The sequence below is a fragment of the Acanthaster planci genome, linkage group LG06 (genome assembly GCF_054643075.1).
Source record: "Acanthaster planci isolate LZ-2023a linkage group LG06, COTS_SCS, whole genome shotgun sequence".
In the NCBI taxonomy this organism is placed as follows: Eukaryota; Metazoa; Echinodermata; class Asteroidea; order Valvatida; family Acanthasteridae; genus Acanthaster; species Acanthaster planci.
Genome location: NC_141782.1, coordinates 5,820,182 through 5,835,595, shown reverse-complemented (window position 1 = coordinate 5,835,595; position 15,414 = coordinate 5,820,182). Strand labels below are relative to the sequence as shown.

Genomic DNA, 15,414 nt, shown 5'->3' with positions numbered 1-15,414 from the left:
TCGTGTGGTAAGTGTGTGTGATGCATCCGGACCAGCGGGTGATAAACCTTGAGCCAGAGCCATGAGCAGAACAACCTCAAATTAAACTCATGAATGCAGAAAATACATACATAAATAAGAGACCAAGTTCTGTGAATTAACTTGCAGAAAACCTCTTACATCGATGTCTTTTCAACCTGCAGCCTTAGTGTTGCATTCGTGATGTGTACGGTCAGTGTAAAGTGGACTTGTACAATACAGACTGGTTCAGGTTCCTACATTTCCATCATGCATTTTTTTGCATGGGTGCGGTGGGGCGGGAACCAGAGCAGCTTCGTTTAATGCATTGAGCTTTGCACACGTGTTTTCACCACTGCGGTAGTGAAACGTGAATGGAAACTTGTGAAAATAATGTTTGTTTTTTTTCTTAAAACAAGCATTATAACGTGAGGAAAAGTTATTGAAAGATATTTGTGGAGACAGAAAAGACATCAGATTTCAACTGGCCCACCGGACCACCAGTTTTATCAGATCAGCTGGTCCACTGACGTTTACTGGCCTCGGGCCAGTGAACCACTGTTAATTTCGACCCCTAAAGTGCATGTCCGATCGGAGGGAAACTTGGCAGGTGTTTTGAAAGGGAAGTGTTGTAGACGAAATTGACCTTATGTGGTGATGACGTCATCAGATAATCATGTCACGTGACATTAAAGCTGCACTCTCCCAAGTGTTATGTCTCGTGAAGTGCATGTTTGATTGGGTTCCAAACTGAAACCTATATGAACATGATCAAATCATTTTACCAGCTGTAGATTAATTGGTCAAATTTCAAAAGGTGAAAAAGCCATCTGTTCTGTTGGCAACAGACGGATAAGCTCTATATTTTTTTTTTTATTTCTCACTTTTTTCACTAAATTTGTTTCAGTTTGGTGCTAAGTACATTGCAATTCAGATTCAAAAATTGGTTATAAACTGGTATTTTCTTTCTTTGTAGCAGAACCTTTTCCTGTCATCAGTGGGCATCTTGTTTTCAAATACAAAATCTGTCATTGTATTGCACTGTTGAAAATTTTGGCCACTCTCGAGGGCTTTGGGATAGCACTAAAAGGGAAGGGGTGTATTTGGGGGACATTGTCCCCGCCGACTTGGTGCCAAGTTCAGTTTCTTTTACTGAAATGCTACCAGGTGAGAACTGAATTATTACTAAGCACTTTCCTCTGGTACTGTAGGATTATCTTTCAAAGGGAGATATTCAGATAATCATTCACCAAAAAGATCCTCCTTTCTCCCTTAGACTCAGTTGGAAAGGGGCAAAGTCAATATCCAGATGGAAATGGATGAAAGTTTTTATGTTGTTTGTATAGCATGCCATATTGTGGTTTTGACATTGCTGTAAATATTTCATCAATTGCAGCTTTTATTCCTCCCCCTCCGGCACCACCACCTCCACCAGAAATGGTTGCACCCATAACAAGGAAATTTGAAGTCACCTCTAAAGTGAAAATGCGACCATTTCACTGGAACAAAGTGTCAGCCCTCATGGCAAGTATTTAACTTTAAAAACACTGTATTTAGTTTTTGCTTTTTGCTCTGTGATAGTCCCTCAGTGATAATATCTATACCTTGCTGAAACTTAAGGTGCTATGGTTTGAGAAATCTTCAACAATAGTAAGTCAAACATTTGACTGATATAAATACCTCTTTTGTTCTTTTTTGAAATCGTTACACCTGTGGTATTTGCTAAAACTCTAAAGACAGATCACTTATGTAATTCATTTTACCCTGGTATTTTACCCAACAGAAATCCTTTGTTACACAGTTGCATTGAAAAAGAGTTTGTGCTCTTGTTTTTCCTGAGAATTCTTCAAATTAGCTCTGAGTCCAGACAATAGAGTACCCACAGTGCACTGTAGCCTACCTTCCTTGTGTGTTGCCTCTTCTCAGAGAAGTGGTTGAAGTGTCACTGATATTTAGTTGTTCTTGGTCTCAACGGTCTCAACCTGCATTCTACGTTATAGTTTGTTGTGTACGTTTCATGTGCCATACCATCATTTGAATCTTGTCTCCCAATAGTGTTGTGCATATTCTCAGAAGATGTGGTATTCAAAGAGCTACAAATTTATCAGATTAGTCATATAAATGCTCTTGAATTACAAGAATTATTGATTGAATTATGAGACCATTTATAATAATACCCAATGTTGAAGTCATTAGACCCCCCTGAAAAAAATTTACTTGCTTTATCATATGAATCACTTGTTGAGATGTATTATGTAAAGCAAACATAAAAATGCATTGAGGGAAAAAAATCCATGAATTGCCAGTTTGTAAGACCATTTTCATTCCATATTCTCAACAATTGGTTTAGTCTTTAAAGGGGGGTGGCATAGGGGCTGCAGATATTCATGAAACCTTCCTTTTCACTCCTTATAAATCCTCACATTACAGTTCAGTGGAGCATGACAGTACTGAATGAAGGTTGCACACTTAATCACAGTGTTCATCTTACCTCAATAGCATTTGCCTATGTATATTTCCTGAGTGCCGTCATATTATTGGCTATTAAAAGCTTGATCAACTATAATGCATCCTCTATCTCCAACAATGTATCATGGTGCCGTGCCCACAATCTCTCTTCATTTACTTTGCATCAGATCAACAGACACGTATTTTCACACTCTCATTTTCTTGAAGTTTGCTTTCTTCGCTGAGTATTGCTGTGTTATATATGTTCAACTCTGCAGTACATTACATGTATGTAGAGTTTTGAGTGCAGCTGTAAGTTACTGTTCTTCAACACGGCTAAGAGTGAAATCATTAGACATTTTGATGTTAAAATTTATTATTTTCCCCTGTGTGTTGTTAGCTTAGGTAGTTCATTGCCCTGCATGTTTCCCAGGTCCATCAAGCAGGCTGGTTCTTCCCGTCAGTTAACTTATGAGTTGAAATATTTCCCTTTGTTTTTTTTTTGTTTCTTTTTTTAGAAAGCTACATGCCTTCATATGAAAAAAAAAGTGCAGTAGTTTGTTGTGTTTTCTTATTTCATCTACAAACTACTTAATTAACTGAGCTTAATGGGGAAGCACTTGCCTCTTCCCTTAATAGCCTTTTTTTTGCCGGGGAGAGTCAGTCATATGCATTGGCTGCTCACCTCAAGAGTTAGCCAAAGAATCACTGAGGTTAGTCCAAATAGGTCCAAGGAGCCTACCAGGGTGAGCACTCACCTTACTTCGTCAAAGCTCGCTGCCTTTTTGCTACCTACAAAGCTTAAGATGAAAGGCCATTATTATGTAGGTGAAATTTATTAAAACGTCAGTTCACTCTATTAAATGTTGAGCTGCAAATCTTAAGACAACATACATGTTCTTATTTACAAGAAGGCATCATCATTAGAGAGGTTTCTTATCTCCTTGGTATTGTTGAAGTCCCTGAAGAATGACTGCAAAGACATCAAGAATAATGAATTCATCAAGAAAAGGAAGTGCCAGTATCTTTGAAGAAAAAAATATAGGCTTAAAATAAACTTTGACTGTTAATTATTGGTGTCTTTAATTAATCAAGAAAATGTTGAATTACATTTTTGCTTGCAGTATACTTTTCCTTTTTCCCACAGGAAATGCATTTCTTCTACTTTTTTAAACTTGACACAATCAAGTAAAAAGGAGTGTTAGAGATTGTTTATTAATACGTTCATTTGAATAGCTGTGTTTATTTCCCGGATTGTTCTTGAGGTTTACTTTGTCATAACTGTTGATAAACAACCTCTTGTTTGAGAAGCCTCCACAGTAAACTGCAGTAGTGCGGTAAAGGTTCATTAAAAGGATGGAAAATGGATAGGAAACAAGAAGTCTGTGTCTGTTCCAGAACAGATTGTAGGATTTGTTTCTTCAGTTTAAATGTTCTGAGAAAAAAGTGTTTCAGTCACAAAGAATTTTAAGATAACAAAAAGGATGAATTTTTCACAAAATTGGGTGATGACATTGTTACAGTGTCATTATGACATCATATAAATTTTTATGTATATCATATACTGGTCCACCGGCATACCAAGAGTGAATACAATCCGACTTCCAGTTCACTAGTTCAAGGCCCTTTAAAATGTACAACTTTATTGAAGTGACATCATATGCTACCCACTGTGACGTCAGTCCCCTAAAGTCCCTGGTACAAAGTGTGCACTGTGTACAAAACCAATATTTTTACAAATATGTAACAAATAATAAACCACATTCTGATGCCATTACATCGTCATTTCAAATACTTCATTCTGAGTACAAGTTTCATGTACATACCAACTTTTTGTCAGAGGTTGCCTAGTATACAGAGTACATGAATTTTGATGACGTCATTATGACGTCAAAATTTTCTGATCTAGCCACATAGTTACATTGCCCACCAAAGGTCTTGCAAAGATCTTGCAATTTTTGAAAAAACAGCTAGTCTACTGCCTGCAACCTACACAGATTACCAATACATATGCATTATTTCCGAGTCCATTACTTCCATTCGCTAAATTCTCGATCACCAGCAGTGCGCCCTCACTCGCTTGACTCCCGTGAAGGCGGCCACCATGTTTTTCCTCTTTTTCTTGGCGCCATTACTATCGGACCTGTTTTTGGCCAGCTCTGAAAAGGTGGAGAGTTTTTTCTTCACTACCTGTTGTTTCGGTGTCATTTCTCGATCACCTTGTTTATTTGTTCGTTCTCGTTCTCATGAACAGTAAGACGGTAACTTTGTCCCCTGTATTATTTATATTTTTGCTGTTCCCTTCAGCCTTGCAACAGACTTCCAAACTTTGCCTCGGTGGTGCTGTTTGTTTTGGTATATATTTGTTTGATTTGGAATAAATATGTATTTGTTTGCCTATTTATTCTATTTGTTATTTCTTGTTTGTACATACCTTGATTAGCTTTACCTACAGTTGTGGCTTTTTGTATGTTTGTTAAGCCTTTAAACAAAAAAAAAAGCAGAATATCGTGAGAGCGCTTGTCTCGTTATTCTTTGTTCTTATTTCAACTGTTTTTTTTCCCCGGAAATTTCGCCTTTTTCTTCTTTGGCCGTGCTTCTCTCTCTTTTTGTGCATTAGGTTAAACTATAGAGAGGGAATTCTCAGTGTTGTGCTTCTAACTCCGCTTCCAGCTCCCCCTCAAGCAAGGATACACTACGCTTCGGAACTTGTCCGGCGATATCTGCCCCCTCCGGCTACTATACATCCGGATCCGGAGCCGTAGTCTCAGGGTGTCTTTCACCACACTGGGCCTGCTCAGCCAACGATGGATGACAGTCGTACGGTGGGTTTCACTTCTGGTCCTGATCTTTCCTCGTATATTTCTGGTTCTGGTCAGTCTCCGGACGAAGATGAGCCACTTTTGGTGAACGATCTTTCGCCATCTGAGTCTCGCTTATGTCTTTCACGTCTTACATCTTTTACAGTGAGAAATGGTACATGTTCTGGGGCTGCCTGTCACCTGCTGACGATGGGGGCACCCTTCGTTCAAGCGTTGTTTGCCGGGAGAGTGGTCGTCTTCTCCCCTCTTCCTAGAATTTCCCCTTGATCGCTCTTGCATAGACGCTATGGACAAACTGGCTAAGGCCAAGCAGTGGAATTCAGGCTACCATCCACACCGCTTTTCAAGTTCCCATCAGGTGATTATGATCACTATCTCTCGGTGCCGGACGCAGCCAGAGATAAGATTTTTCCGAACAGGGGCAAGTCTTCCAACGTATTCCAAGATAAGAATCTTCAGCAGATGGAGACAGCTATGAAAGATGTTGACCAGGCTGCCCGGTCAAGTATCCACTGCATGTCCTTTCTTCTCCTCTTCACCAAGTTTTTGTCCCGGACATGTGAGGAGGGCTCTGATATTTCTCCCGAGTTTGTGACTATGGCCTTTCACTGCTTACAGGGCTCGAGCACTTTGCTAGGGTATCTCTTCGAGCTACTGCCTCCCATAGGGAATCGGCTATTCTCACTATGACTATTCCCCACGAGTCCATTAATTCTGCCCTCAAGAGTCTCCCTCTGTTTGATAAAGATATCTTTGCGGGCAAGTGTACTTCTGTCCTAAAAAGTGAGGTCAAGCGGATTGATAATGCTCGGAAGAGATCCTTTCATCAGCCGTCTGACTCTCGCCCCCGGGTTTCTAATTCGGCTCCCCCGAGACATCTGCAACGTTCTGCTCCTCTAGTGCGCCGTCCTGTGGGGCCTTCAAGGCATGCTCGTCGACCTTCGCAACCTGCCTGGGAACAGACATGCTTCTCGGCTCCAGCTTCCTCCATTGCCCAGTGTGGAGTCGCCCGCTGCCCCCTGCAGTCTTTCGGGGGTCGGCGTAGGTGACTGCTGTACCCCTTCTTCGGTCATCAATCTCGAACTTGTTGGCAGTCGTCTTCTAGCTTTCTGGTTCTGGGGGGAGATAACGTCGGACGGATGGGTTCTCGATACTCTTCTTCAGGGTTATTGTCTCGAGTTCTTGAGTGCCCCTCCATCCAACAAAGTACTGCGGCTCAAATCCCCATAAATCAGTCCAAATGCGATGATTTGGAGTCTGAAATCGCAAACCTGCTGCAAAAATGGGCTATCGTTCCAGTTCCCGCGCTCCATACCCACAGGGATTTCTGGTCCACCTTTTTTCTAACTCCGAAGAAGGATGTGGGGAAATGGAGACCAATTCTCAACCTAAGGCTCAACCAATTCATTCATCCCAAGTGTTTCCAGATGGAGACACTCTGCACAGTTCTTCACTCAATTTTCATTCCAGCTTGGTTGTCCTCCATAGACCTCAAGGATGCTTATCTTCACGTGCCCATTCATCCTGATAATCGCCAATTTCTACGTTTCTCGTATCGAGATCAAACCTACAAGTTTCGCACTCTCCCATTCAGGCTTTCCATCGCACCGAGAGTGTTCACCAGAGTGGTGCAAGCGGTGAGGGCTTATCTTCATCTTTCCAACATTCTCATCTTTCAGTACCTGGATGACTTATTAATCCTAGGCCAATCAAGGGTCGAGGCTATTTCCCCCACTGCAACAGTTTGCACTCTACAACTCATTTCAGATTCCTAATCAACCACTACAAGCCAAGGACAACTGCGTCACAGATTCCCACATTTCTCTGCGGTATGGTTTTTCCTACGAATGCCCGCGTGGACAATCTGATAAAGTGTGTTGCCCTATTTCAAGTCAGTCAACAAATAAATGCTCAGGCTTGGCTTCAGCTTCTTGTCTCATGTTCAGTCTTGTCAACCTTGTCCCTTGGTGCTGACTCCACATGAGAACTTTCCAACTCCAGCTCCTGTCTCAATTCAGACCACACACAGATCCACTGGACCTCCTCGTGCCAGTTCCAGTTTTTCTAAGTCATCTCCTGACGTGGTGGTCTTCTAAGGCGAGTCTCACCACCAGCCTTCCTTTTGCCCCTCCGGGTCACGACATGGTACTTACTATAGACGCTTCGACCTACGGGTGGGGAGCCAGTCTGCTGCCGTATCAGATCTCCGGCCAATGGGAACCAGTCATGCAGGACTCCCACATAGACGTTCTCGAGCTGCAGGCAATCTTCAATGCTCTATGTCACTTCCTGCCACTCCTGACAAACAAGACAGTTCTAGTTCGATCAGACAATGCTACAGCTGTCACCTACATCGATCGTCAAGGGGCACACGCTCACCTACCCTTATTCCATCCCGGGTTACAGAACAATCTGGCCCATGCTCTCTCCTCTTCAACCAGAGGTGGTACGTGCTCTTTTCCAAGCAACCGACAGACTGCATGTGGATCTTTTTGCCTCTCATCTGAACACTCAACTTCCAAAATTTTGCCCTCGATTTCCACATCCTCAGACTTGGGCGACCGACACTCTGCGCATCTCATGGGAAAGTCTCCTAGCCTACACCTTTCCCCCCCCCCATTTTGCTGATCCCAAGAGTCCTGTCAAAGATGAAGAAAGAACATTGCCGAATTCTTCTCATCGTTCCCTTCTGGCTGAGGCAACCATGATTTCCCCGCGTCATGAGGCTGTTAGTCAACATGCCCCTGTTGCTCCCCCAGCGCCACAACCTGTTTTTCCAACCCGGCTCTTTCCATCTCATCTGGATCCTCTTCACCTACACCTAACGTGTTGGATATCCAATTATCATTTCAGCAGGCAGGGCTTTCTCGAGATGCTGCTGCCTGGCTGCCAGAGGCAGACGGCTGTCAACGAGAAAGATCTATGACAGCCACATTCGACATTTGAGCTCCTGGTGTAGACAACATTCTGCGAATCCGACCGAAGCAACTCTTTCCCTTGTAACAGAGTTCTTCTTGCATCTCTTCCGGTCTGGCCTCTTGTTTCAAAAATCAGGAACTACCGTTCAGCTTTGGCGGCTATCCACGGTGAGTTTTCTGATGGATCCTCTGTCTCTAACAACTCTGCGATCCATCATCTTCTTTGGGGAATGTTTATTGAACGTTCCCCAACCCAACAACTCGTTCCTTCATGGAATCTAGGGGATGTCCTTCGACTTTTGGCTAGCCCCCCTTTCAAACCGGCGGGACAAGCTACCCTTCTTCATTTGGGTATGAAACAGTCTTCCTTTTAGCCGTCATCACTGCTTATTGAGGCTACGAAATTAAAGGTATTTCCATTGCTGATGGCCATATTCGATGGGAGCCTCTTGCGGTCCATCTTATTCCAGAGATTGGCTTTCTTACCAAGAACCAAACACCCTCATTTCAACCACTGGACATCTTCGTCCCATCCATCCAGTCGTTAGCCTCATCCACCTCTGACAAACTCTGGTGTCCTGTCCGGACACTCAAATAGTTCCTCCACCAGACTAAGGACATCCGAGGGCAAGTAACTCAATTACTCATTACATCTACCAAGCCTCACCGTGCAGCGTCCAGAGACGCTCTTGCCTGGTGGGTGGTTTTAGCTATTAAGTTTGCAAATTCAGACTGGCCCACTGCTTCTGATGATCAATGTTGATGCCATATACGTGCTCATGATGTTCAGGCTGTCTCCTCCTCATGGGCTTATTTCAAAGGCGTCCCGATTTCAGACATTTGTAAAGCCACTTGTTGGAAATCCCCCTCAACATTTACCTCTCTTTATCTCGGTGATGTTTTGCAGGGGGATCATTTTCACGGACTGACCGTGCTCAAGACGGGATCTCAGTAGCTCCATATACAGCCGTCCCTCCCCCTGCAAGTGGGTGCACTCAAGACATTTATATGGTGAATTGTTCTTTGTGCTTACCTCTTGCAGTCCTTTACTAATCTGTCATTTTTGTTCATTGCAGGTTGTACGTGACTCCTCCTGGGGTTCAGGGTTGTCAGTGCGCTCTTGCCTCCCCGCCGTCCCCTGGTTCTGTGCTACTTTGCATATGTATTGGTAATCTGCGTAGGTTGCAGGCAGTAGACTCTCCCCCCACCTAGAGTGGGACGAGTCTACTACTGCATGCCTATGTGAGAACTGAATCAGTGAAAACCAATCACACAAATTTATCTTAATAAAATAAGTTATTACCTATTTACAGTCCCGAGGTTCACTCACTGATAGTTTTGTACAATTCCTCAAATGGAGATATTCATAAAAACTGACGTTAGAGAATTGCTTTGAAGTTTGATTAAAGAACTACATTAGACGCTTTAACACCAAACACTATGCTTTGAAGGTACAATCACAAGAAAATAGAAGTACAGGAGTGTAAATCAAGTCGGCTTCAACAGCAAAATATTCCACCACTACACCACATGTAATTACCGCTAAGTGAAGCAAAATTTACTGCAAAAGCCATCAAGGCTACTTCCAAGTTCAAGAGAAAATATTCACCCGATACTAAGGGTAAATTATGCCACACAGACTAAATAGTGCCACACAGGCTAAATAGTTCCACTCAGGCGAAGTGTCGTACACAAAAAAAATTATTAAACCAAGCCTTGAATACATTGTAAAATAACAGTTTTTCTTGGCCCGCATCCGCCATGGACGTCTACGGTAGTGGTAGTGCTCTGCCAAACAGCTAGTCACGCCCCCACTAGACACAGCATAGAACAGTGGAGAGCATCTTGGCCGGCCCCAAAGTATTAAAACTGCCATAAGGTAGGGCTCTCTGGAAAAGTTGATAAATTCAACTCCAAATAGTTGTACAATACTGTTTCTAGTGGCTGACAATTATCTAAGTTGTGACTTCAAAATGTATGACTCTTCTATCAAAATATTACAATAATCTTTCATACAAGTACCATAAATTACTCAACACAGAAAACAATTATTCTTACAGTTTGTGGCTTCATGGTTTTCTGCAGTCAGTCACCAGTTCCAGGGTCATTTGACAGTCCGCTCAGGATGGGGAAAAGATATACATTATTTGTGTAAGCTCACAAAGTATGGCAACCCCAAAAGAGCACAAGGCCCTTAGCTGAAATTACTCTTGCTTGATTGGAGAGAGCCTGACCACTGGTGTTGAAATGCTTTACAGCAAGACAACTGACTGACCATGGGTAGCACACCTCCACTCTAATACATCACACTCCCTCACACTCCAGTGCACCCAATGAAAAGACCACACCCAACTGAAACATCCCAACTGCTTGTACTTACCATTCAAATGCAAAGTCCACAATCTAGAGCCCCAAGCACCTTGTGTTAAATGCAAATCAATGACATCACACACTGAAATGAATATTTAAATCAAGCTTCTTTCTTCTCTTGTTGCAGCCAAAATTGGGAAACTCAATAAAACTCTACCTGAAAGAAAAATAAAAGTTGTCATTTTAAACAATAAAATGGGCTGAGATATGACAGCCTACCAGATTACCAATCTCCCTCCCTCCTCCCCTCTCAGCCTCAGCGCACTTTGTGTGTGTCAAAAGAGGAAGAACATGGCGGCCGCTTTCAAGGGAGTCGAGCGAGTGAGGGCGCACTGCTGGTCATTGAGAATTTAGCAAGTGGATGAAATGGACTAGGAAATAATGCATATGTATTGGTAATCTGGTAGGTATGTAATAGTAGACTCGTCCCACTCTTAGGTGGGGGGAGAGTTTAGTTCAGGAGATGCATTAAAAAAAATGCTGATATAAGGCAAATTAAAAATCATTCTTAAATACCTCAAATAGTTTACATTTGATAATGCTGCAAAATAATGCTTTTCACCTGGATACAAGACAGGTTAATCCATTCCTATTTGTTGAGAATCTGCGTGCAACGTGGCACGCTTTCCCAGATTTACCAAGCTGCTCCTCATCCAACCACTGTTGATTTCAACCTACCAGCTGGACGTAATTGCAAAGCCTTAGTCAGGGATTCTTACATCGGAAATCAGATCTCTACCTGACATGCGGGTCCTTGTGCAGTGAACTTTCTATGCTTTCTTAATGCCAAGCTGTTGCCATGGTCATATGGGGGCAATGAACCTGAAAATTATACGACAGTGTGCTACCATGTTGTACTTGATGGTAAAGCCAGAACATCTCTGACTGAGGAAGCCACTTTTCTTTCACATCTCCTCAACTCAAGTCTTGCAGTAGAGACAATCAACAGCTACTGACTGCTGAAATATTGAATGAAGTAAAAACCCTTGTGTTTGTTGCAATAACAAGCAGGATTTTCTGTATCAGGGTTGCCCATGTTGCAGTCGTCATGCACATACACAGCTGGTCTATGTGGCTGTCATTTGCACAGGCATGTATATCTACTCACAAAAGGATACTGACCACACCACATGTTGACTGTTGTTCTGTCAGGAATAAGATTTTCATTCATTTTATTATCAGACCTAAATTCATTTTATTATAACCAAATTTTCAATGTTTGAAAAGGTGCACACAAAAAATCTGGGAACCAAGGTGCATGTTCAATATACCAGATTTGTTGGTGAATTGGTGTTCTATCTGGATAGGTAAGTGCTTTTGGGTAAGATGAACAGTGTAGATTCCCAGCAGTGTAGGATGAGTTTGCCAGGAAATACTTAGCTCAAACACAGGAGCAAAACAAGTGAGATTATGGGCTGTGCACTGTAATGTACTGTAAGAGATAGAGGGTACTCTAAATTTGATAAAACTTTAGCATATGAATAAAAGCGTAAGGAAAATATGCATAAGTAAATGTTATTTCAGTATTCTCTAGTAGATTCATATCACATTGCTGTTGGATGTTTAAGGTTACATACACATCAACAACACATTTTATGCTGTTGTAATATTCTTTAAAGAGTGGTGACCCTTAGACCTATGAAGAAATTAGTAATGTTTGACCATTCTTTAGGATTTTGTTTTTAACCACTCCCTGCCGGGCGACCCGTTTTTGAGTACATAGGCTTTATATGCAGAGCCGGGAAACCCAGAACTGGGCAAAAGAGTTGGACCTTATGAACAAAAGACCGTGCTCAGCACGAAAGACTGAGCTTCTGGGCATTACCAACATTTTTTCGCTCTCAGTCGTGGAGATAATCCAGCCTTGTTTTGAAACAGTATGCCACGGTTTGAGGCATTTAGAGTGAGCGGATTACCGCCGGGGACAAAAGCTCTCCACACAGCACTGTTACACGCTAATCTGGCCCCTATTGAAAAGAGGTCAGCACTGCACTGTGTCGGGAACAAAAGAATCTTACATAACACTGCACAATCTGGGCTCTTTTTCCAAGGCTGCAGGCCTGGCTGAAATATTCAAAAGTCAATGAAGGTTAAATGTCAGCTTTAGAGTAGTGCCTAAAGAGTCCTTCATGTAGATATGACGGCCATTAAATTAAATGATGAATTTTTGAAGAATTTTGAACACGGAAAATCTTGAAAAGGACCCGGCATCTTGTTTTGCTCAAGAAAAATCCACCTGGCAGCAAGTGGTTAAGAAAGGTACCCCCGTTGCTTTCAGTGTCTGAAGTTCATACCAGAAGAATTCACATGTTGTATTTTAAAGGCAAATGTATAATGACAACAAAAATGAAATTTTGTAGTATGCTTCATTAGAAAATTCTAACAAATGCTTCAACTTCCAGGGTACAGGATTAGTAAATTGGCAGTAAGCTGTAACAAAGTTTGCATTTACAACTGTGAAATTCTTTCAAAATAAAGGCAACATTTACATATCTGCTTTTCGAATGCTTTTGTTGTAGATAAAAAAATCTATCTGGCAAAATGCAAGAGACCTTACTGGGAAGGTAGATACAGAGTTTCTCCAGCAAATGTATTCGCAGAAGTCAGAACATAACATTCCAGAGGCAGTTGAGAAAGGTATAATCTTCACAGTTGCCCTGTTGTGATCATCCTTTCATTTTTTCAGTTTTGTTCTTGTTTATTTGTGTACGAGTTTGTTTTCTACATTCACCTGTGGACACTGAACAGTTAAGGACAATACATCCCCAACTGGGAGAGAGTTCTGGAGTGGTAAATTGAATGCAAGATGACCCCTTTAAAAATATCTAAATAAATGGAGAGCAATGGATGTCTATGATTGCAGGTAATTACAAACTTGTGTTCGTGTGGTTGGGATGTTTGATTCTGTTTTGAGTTTTTATTGTGATTGACAGACTAATTCATCGACTACTTATATACCATTTATGTGGAAGCACCATGCTTACATACAGGTGGTGAGCAGGTATTACACTCCTCATTGGCCTTTAGGGTATCAATGGTGGCGGAATGATTTTCAAAGTGGGGGGGGGCAGTTATGAGATCATCACATATCAGCCATGAAAAAGGCTGACGCATAAAGCCCCTGCACATTATAGGACCTGCAAAAAGTGTGTAGGAGGATGGCTTCAGTCGAAAAAGTTTTACTTCCACCGCCAGTGGGTGTCATAAATTACAAAAGTGCACATGTTCAAGTTTAAGAAGTGTCAGTGTGGTGCCACCATATTGGGGACTCCTTGGATTGGTGTATAGTGTGTTGCTACTGAGAAATGATGAAGGCACTGTTTATTGATTGCCTCCTGTGGAGACAAGCTGTTCATGGCTGCTCTTGCCATGTTTATAACTTTGTAGAAACAAAAAAAAAAAGACACATTGCATAATGCATGTGTTTTCAATATAGTCTTGCATGAATCAATGGAAGCAGTAAGAATGCTGATAAAACGCACATTTTCCTCTTTTTTAACATCATTTATTCCTGTTTAATTCTGCTGCTGTGGCATAATATCTCTATGCTGTCTACAGATAGCATTCACAAATGAGGCGATACACAGTGGTAAACTATGAATAATGATGTTGCAGTTTGATAATGACCTGCCCAAATTGATGTAATTCAAGATAATAGGTTTTGGGCTTCAAGTATTGGCACCTGCCAAACTAATATTTTATTTCAACTCTCTTTCGTATTCAGTTGAAACATCAAAGAGGAAACTGAAGACCTTTTTGGACCCAAAAGTTGCTCAGAATCTTGGAATATTTCTTGCTGGCTTTAAAATGGATGCTGAAGAGTTGAAGTTCAGATTGGCAATTCTTTCAGAAAAAGACGGAGGACTCAGTGCTGAACAAATTAATATGTTAAGACGGTAAGAAATGTTATTTATACTTCATGATGATAAATTCAGTTTACAAATCGCATTTGACTAAGAAATTCATAAGGTTTTTTTTTCTCTTTCTGTTCTGACACATTCATTATACAACCTCTCACACATTGGTTGCAATAAGTAGTCAAGTGATCAGTTCCTGTTTATAAGTTGTACCTTGTGCTAGGTAGATGTTAATTGATAATTACAGGTTTTTTGTTTGGTTTTGTTTTTCCCTTTTTGCCCGTACACAATTCAGCGTGGCCTTGCTGCCATGATCCTCCTTCTTTTCTTAGCGCCGTAACATAACGGATGTGTCTTTCGAGGTATCTTCGATTTATCGAGCTTTCCTTTTTGCTACACGTTTCTGTGTCGATTTGATCACCTTTCCTTCCTTTGTAAATCAAGTATAGCCTGTATTTTATCCATTTAACTGTAAGAGTGTTCTTTTTGTGTATATTTTTGTGTTCTTTCTTCGCTTTTCTTGTATGTGCGCCCTGCAGGTGTTTATTGCCGGTACTACGAAGTTTGTTCCAGCTACGCTGTGTCTACCGTACCAATGAATTATTGGCCGTAGCCAGTTGAATTCAGGGGGTTGCTGTCAGGATCTGTAATACTACCCTGACTTCTCCAGCTACAAGGACGAGGAAAACGCCTTGCCATCGTCCATGGGGCTCCAGCCAGGATCTGGCCAAGCCCCTGGTTCATTCAGCCCAACGGAGTTGACTGGAAGCTCTGTGGTTGACTGTGGAAGACCGGAGCAGGGACACTGCCAGGATCTGGCAAGGACTCTGTCTCCTTGGTCAATTGCTGGCCTGGCGAGCCAGCCAGCACTCCCGGAGAGTACCCCATCAGACATTTCTGGGGCCCATCCTACCATCATCATGAGGTATATCACGCCTTTCGCCCGACATGGCCCAGAGGAATACATACAGTGTTCCAGCTAGTGTTCCCCAGCGACACTGA

General features: G+C 42.0%; 1 protein-coding gene across 8 annotated transcripts in view; it reads left to right on the top strand.

The window, feature by feature from the left end:
• The window catches only part of LOC110987750 (uncharacterized), a 523,067-nt gene that overhangs the window by 325,774 nt on the left and 181,879 nt on the right, over window positions 1–15,414 (top strand). For all 8 annotated transcript variants that reach the window (XR_015425693.1, XM_087138265.1, XM_087138261.1 and 5 more), the window contains 3 exons: window positions 1,394–1,521; window positions 13,075–13,192; window positions 14,280–14,451. Coding sequence is in view for 7 of the 8 variants with exons in the window: in XM_087138265.1 (XP_086994391.1) it covers window positions 1,394–1,521; window positions 13,075–13,192; window positions 14,280–14,451 (418 nt within the window). In the remaining variant the exon portion in view is untranslated. The remainder of the gene's footprint in view (window positions 1–1,393; window positions 1,522–13,074; window positions 13,193–14,279; window positions 14,452–15,414) is intronic.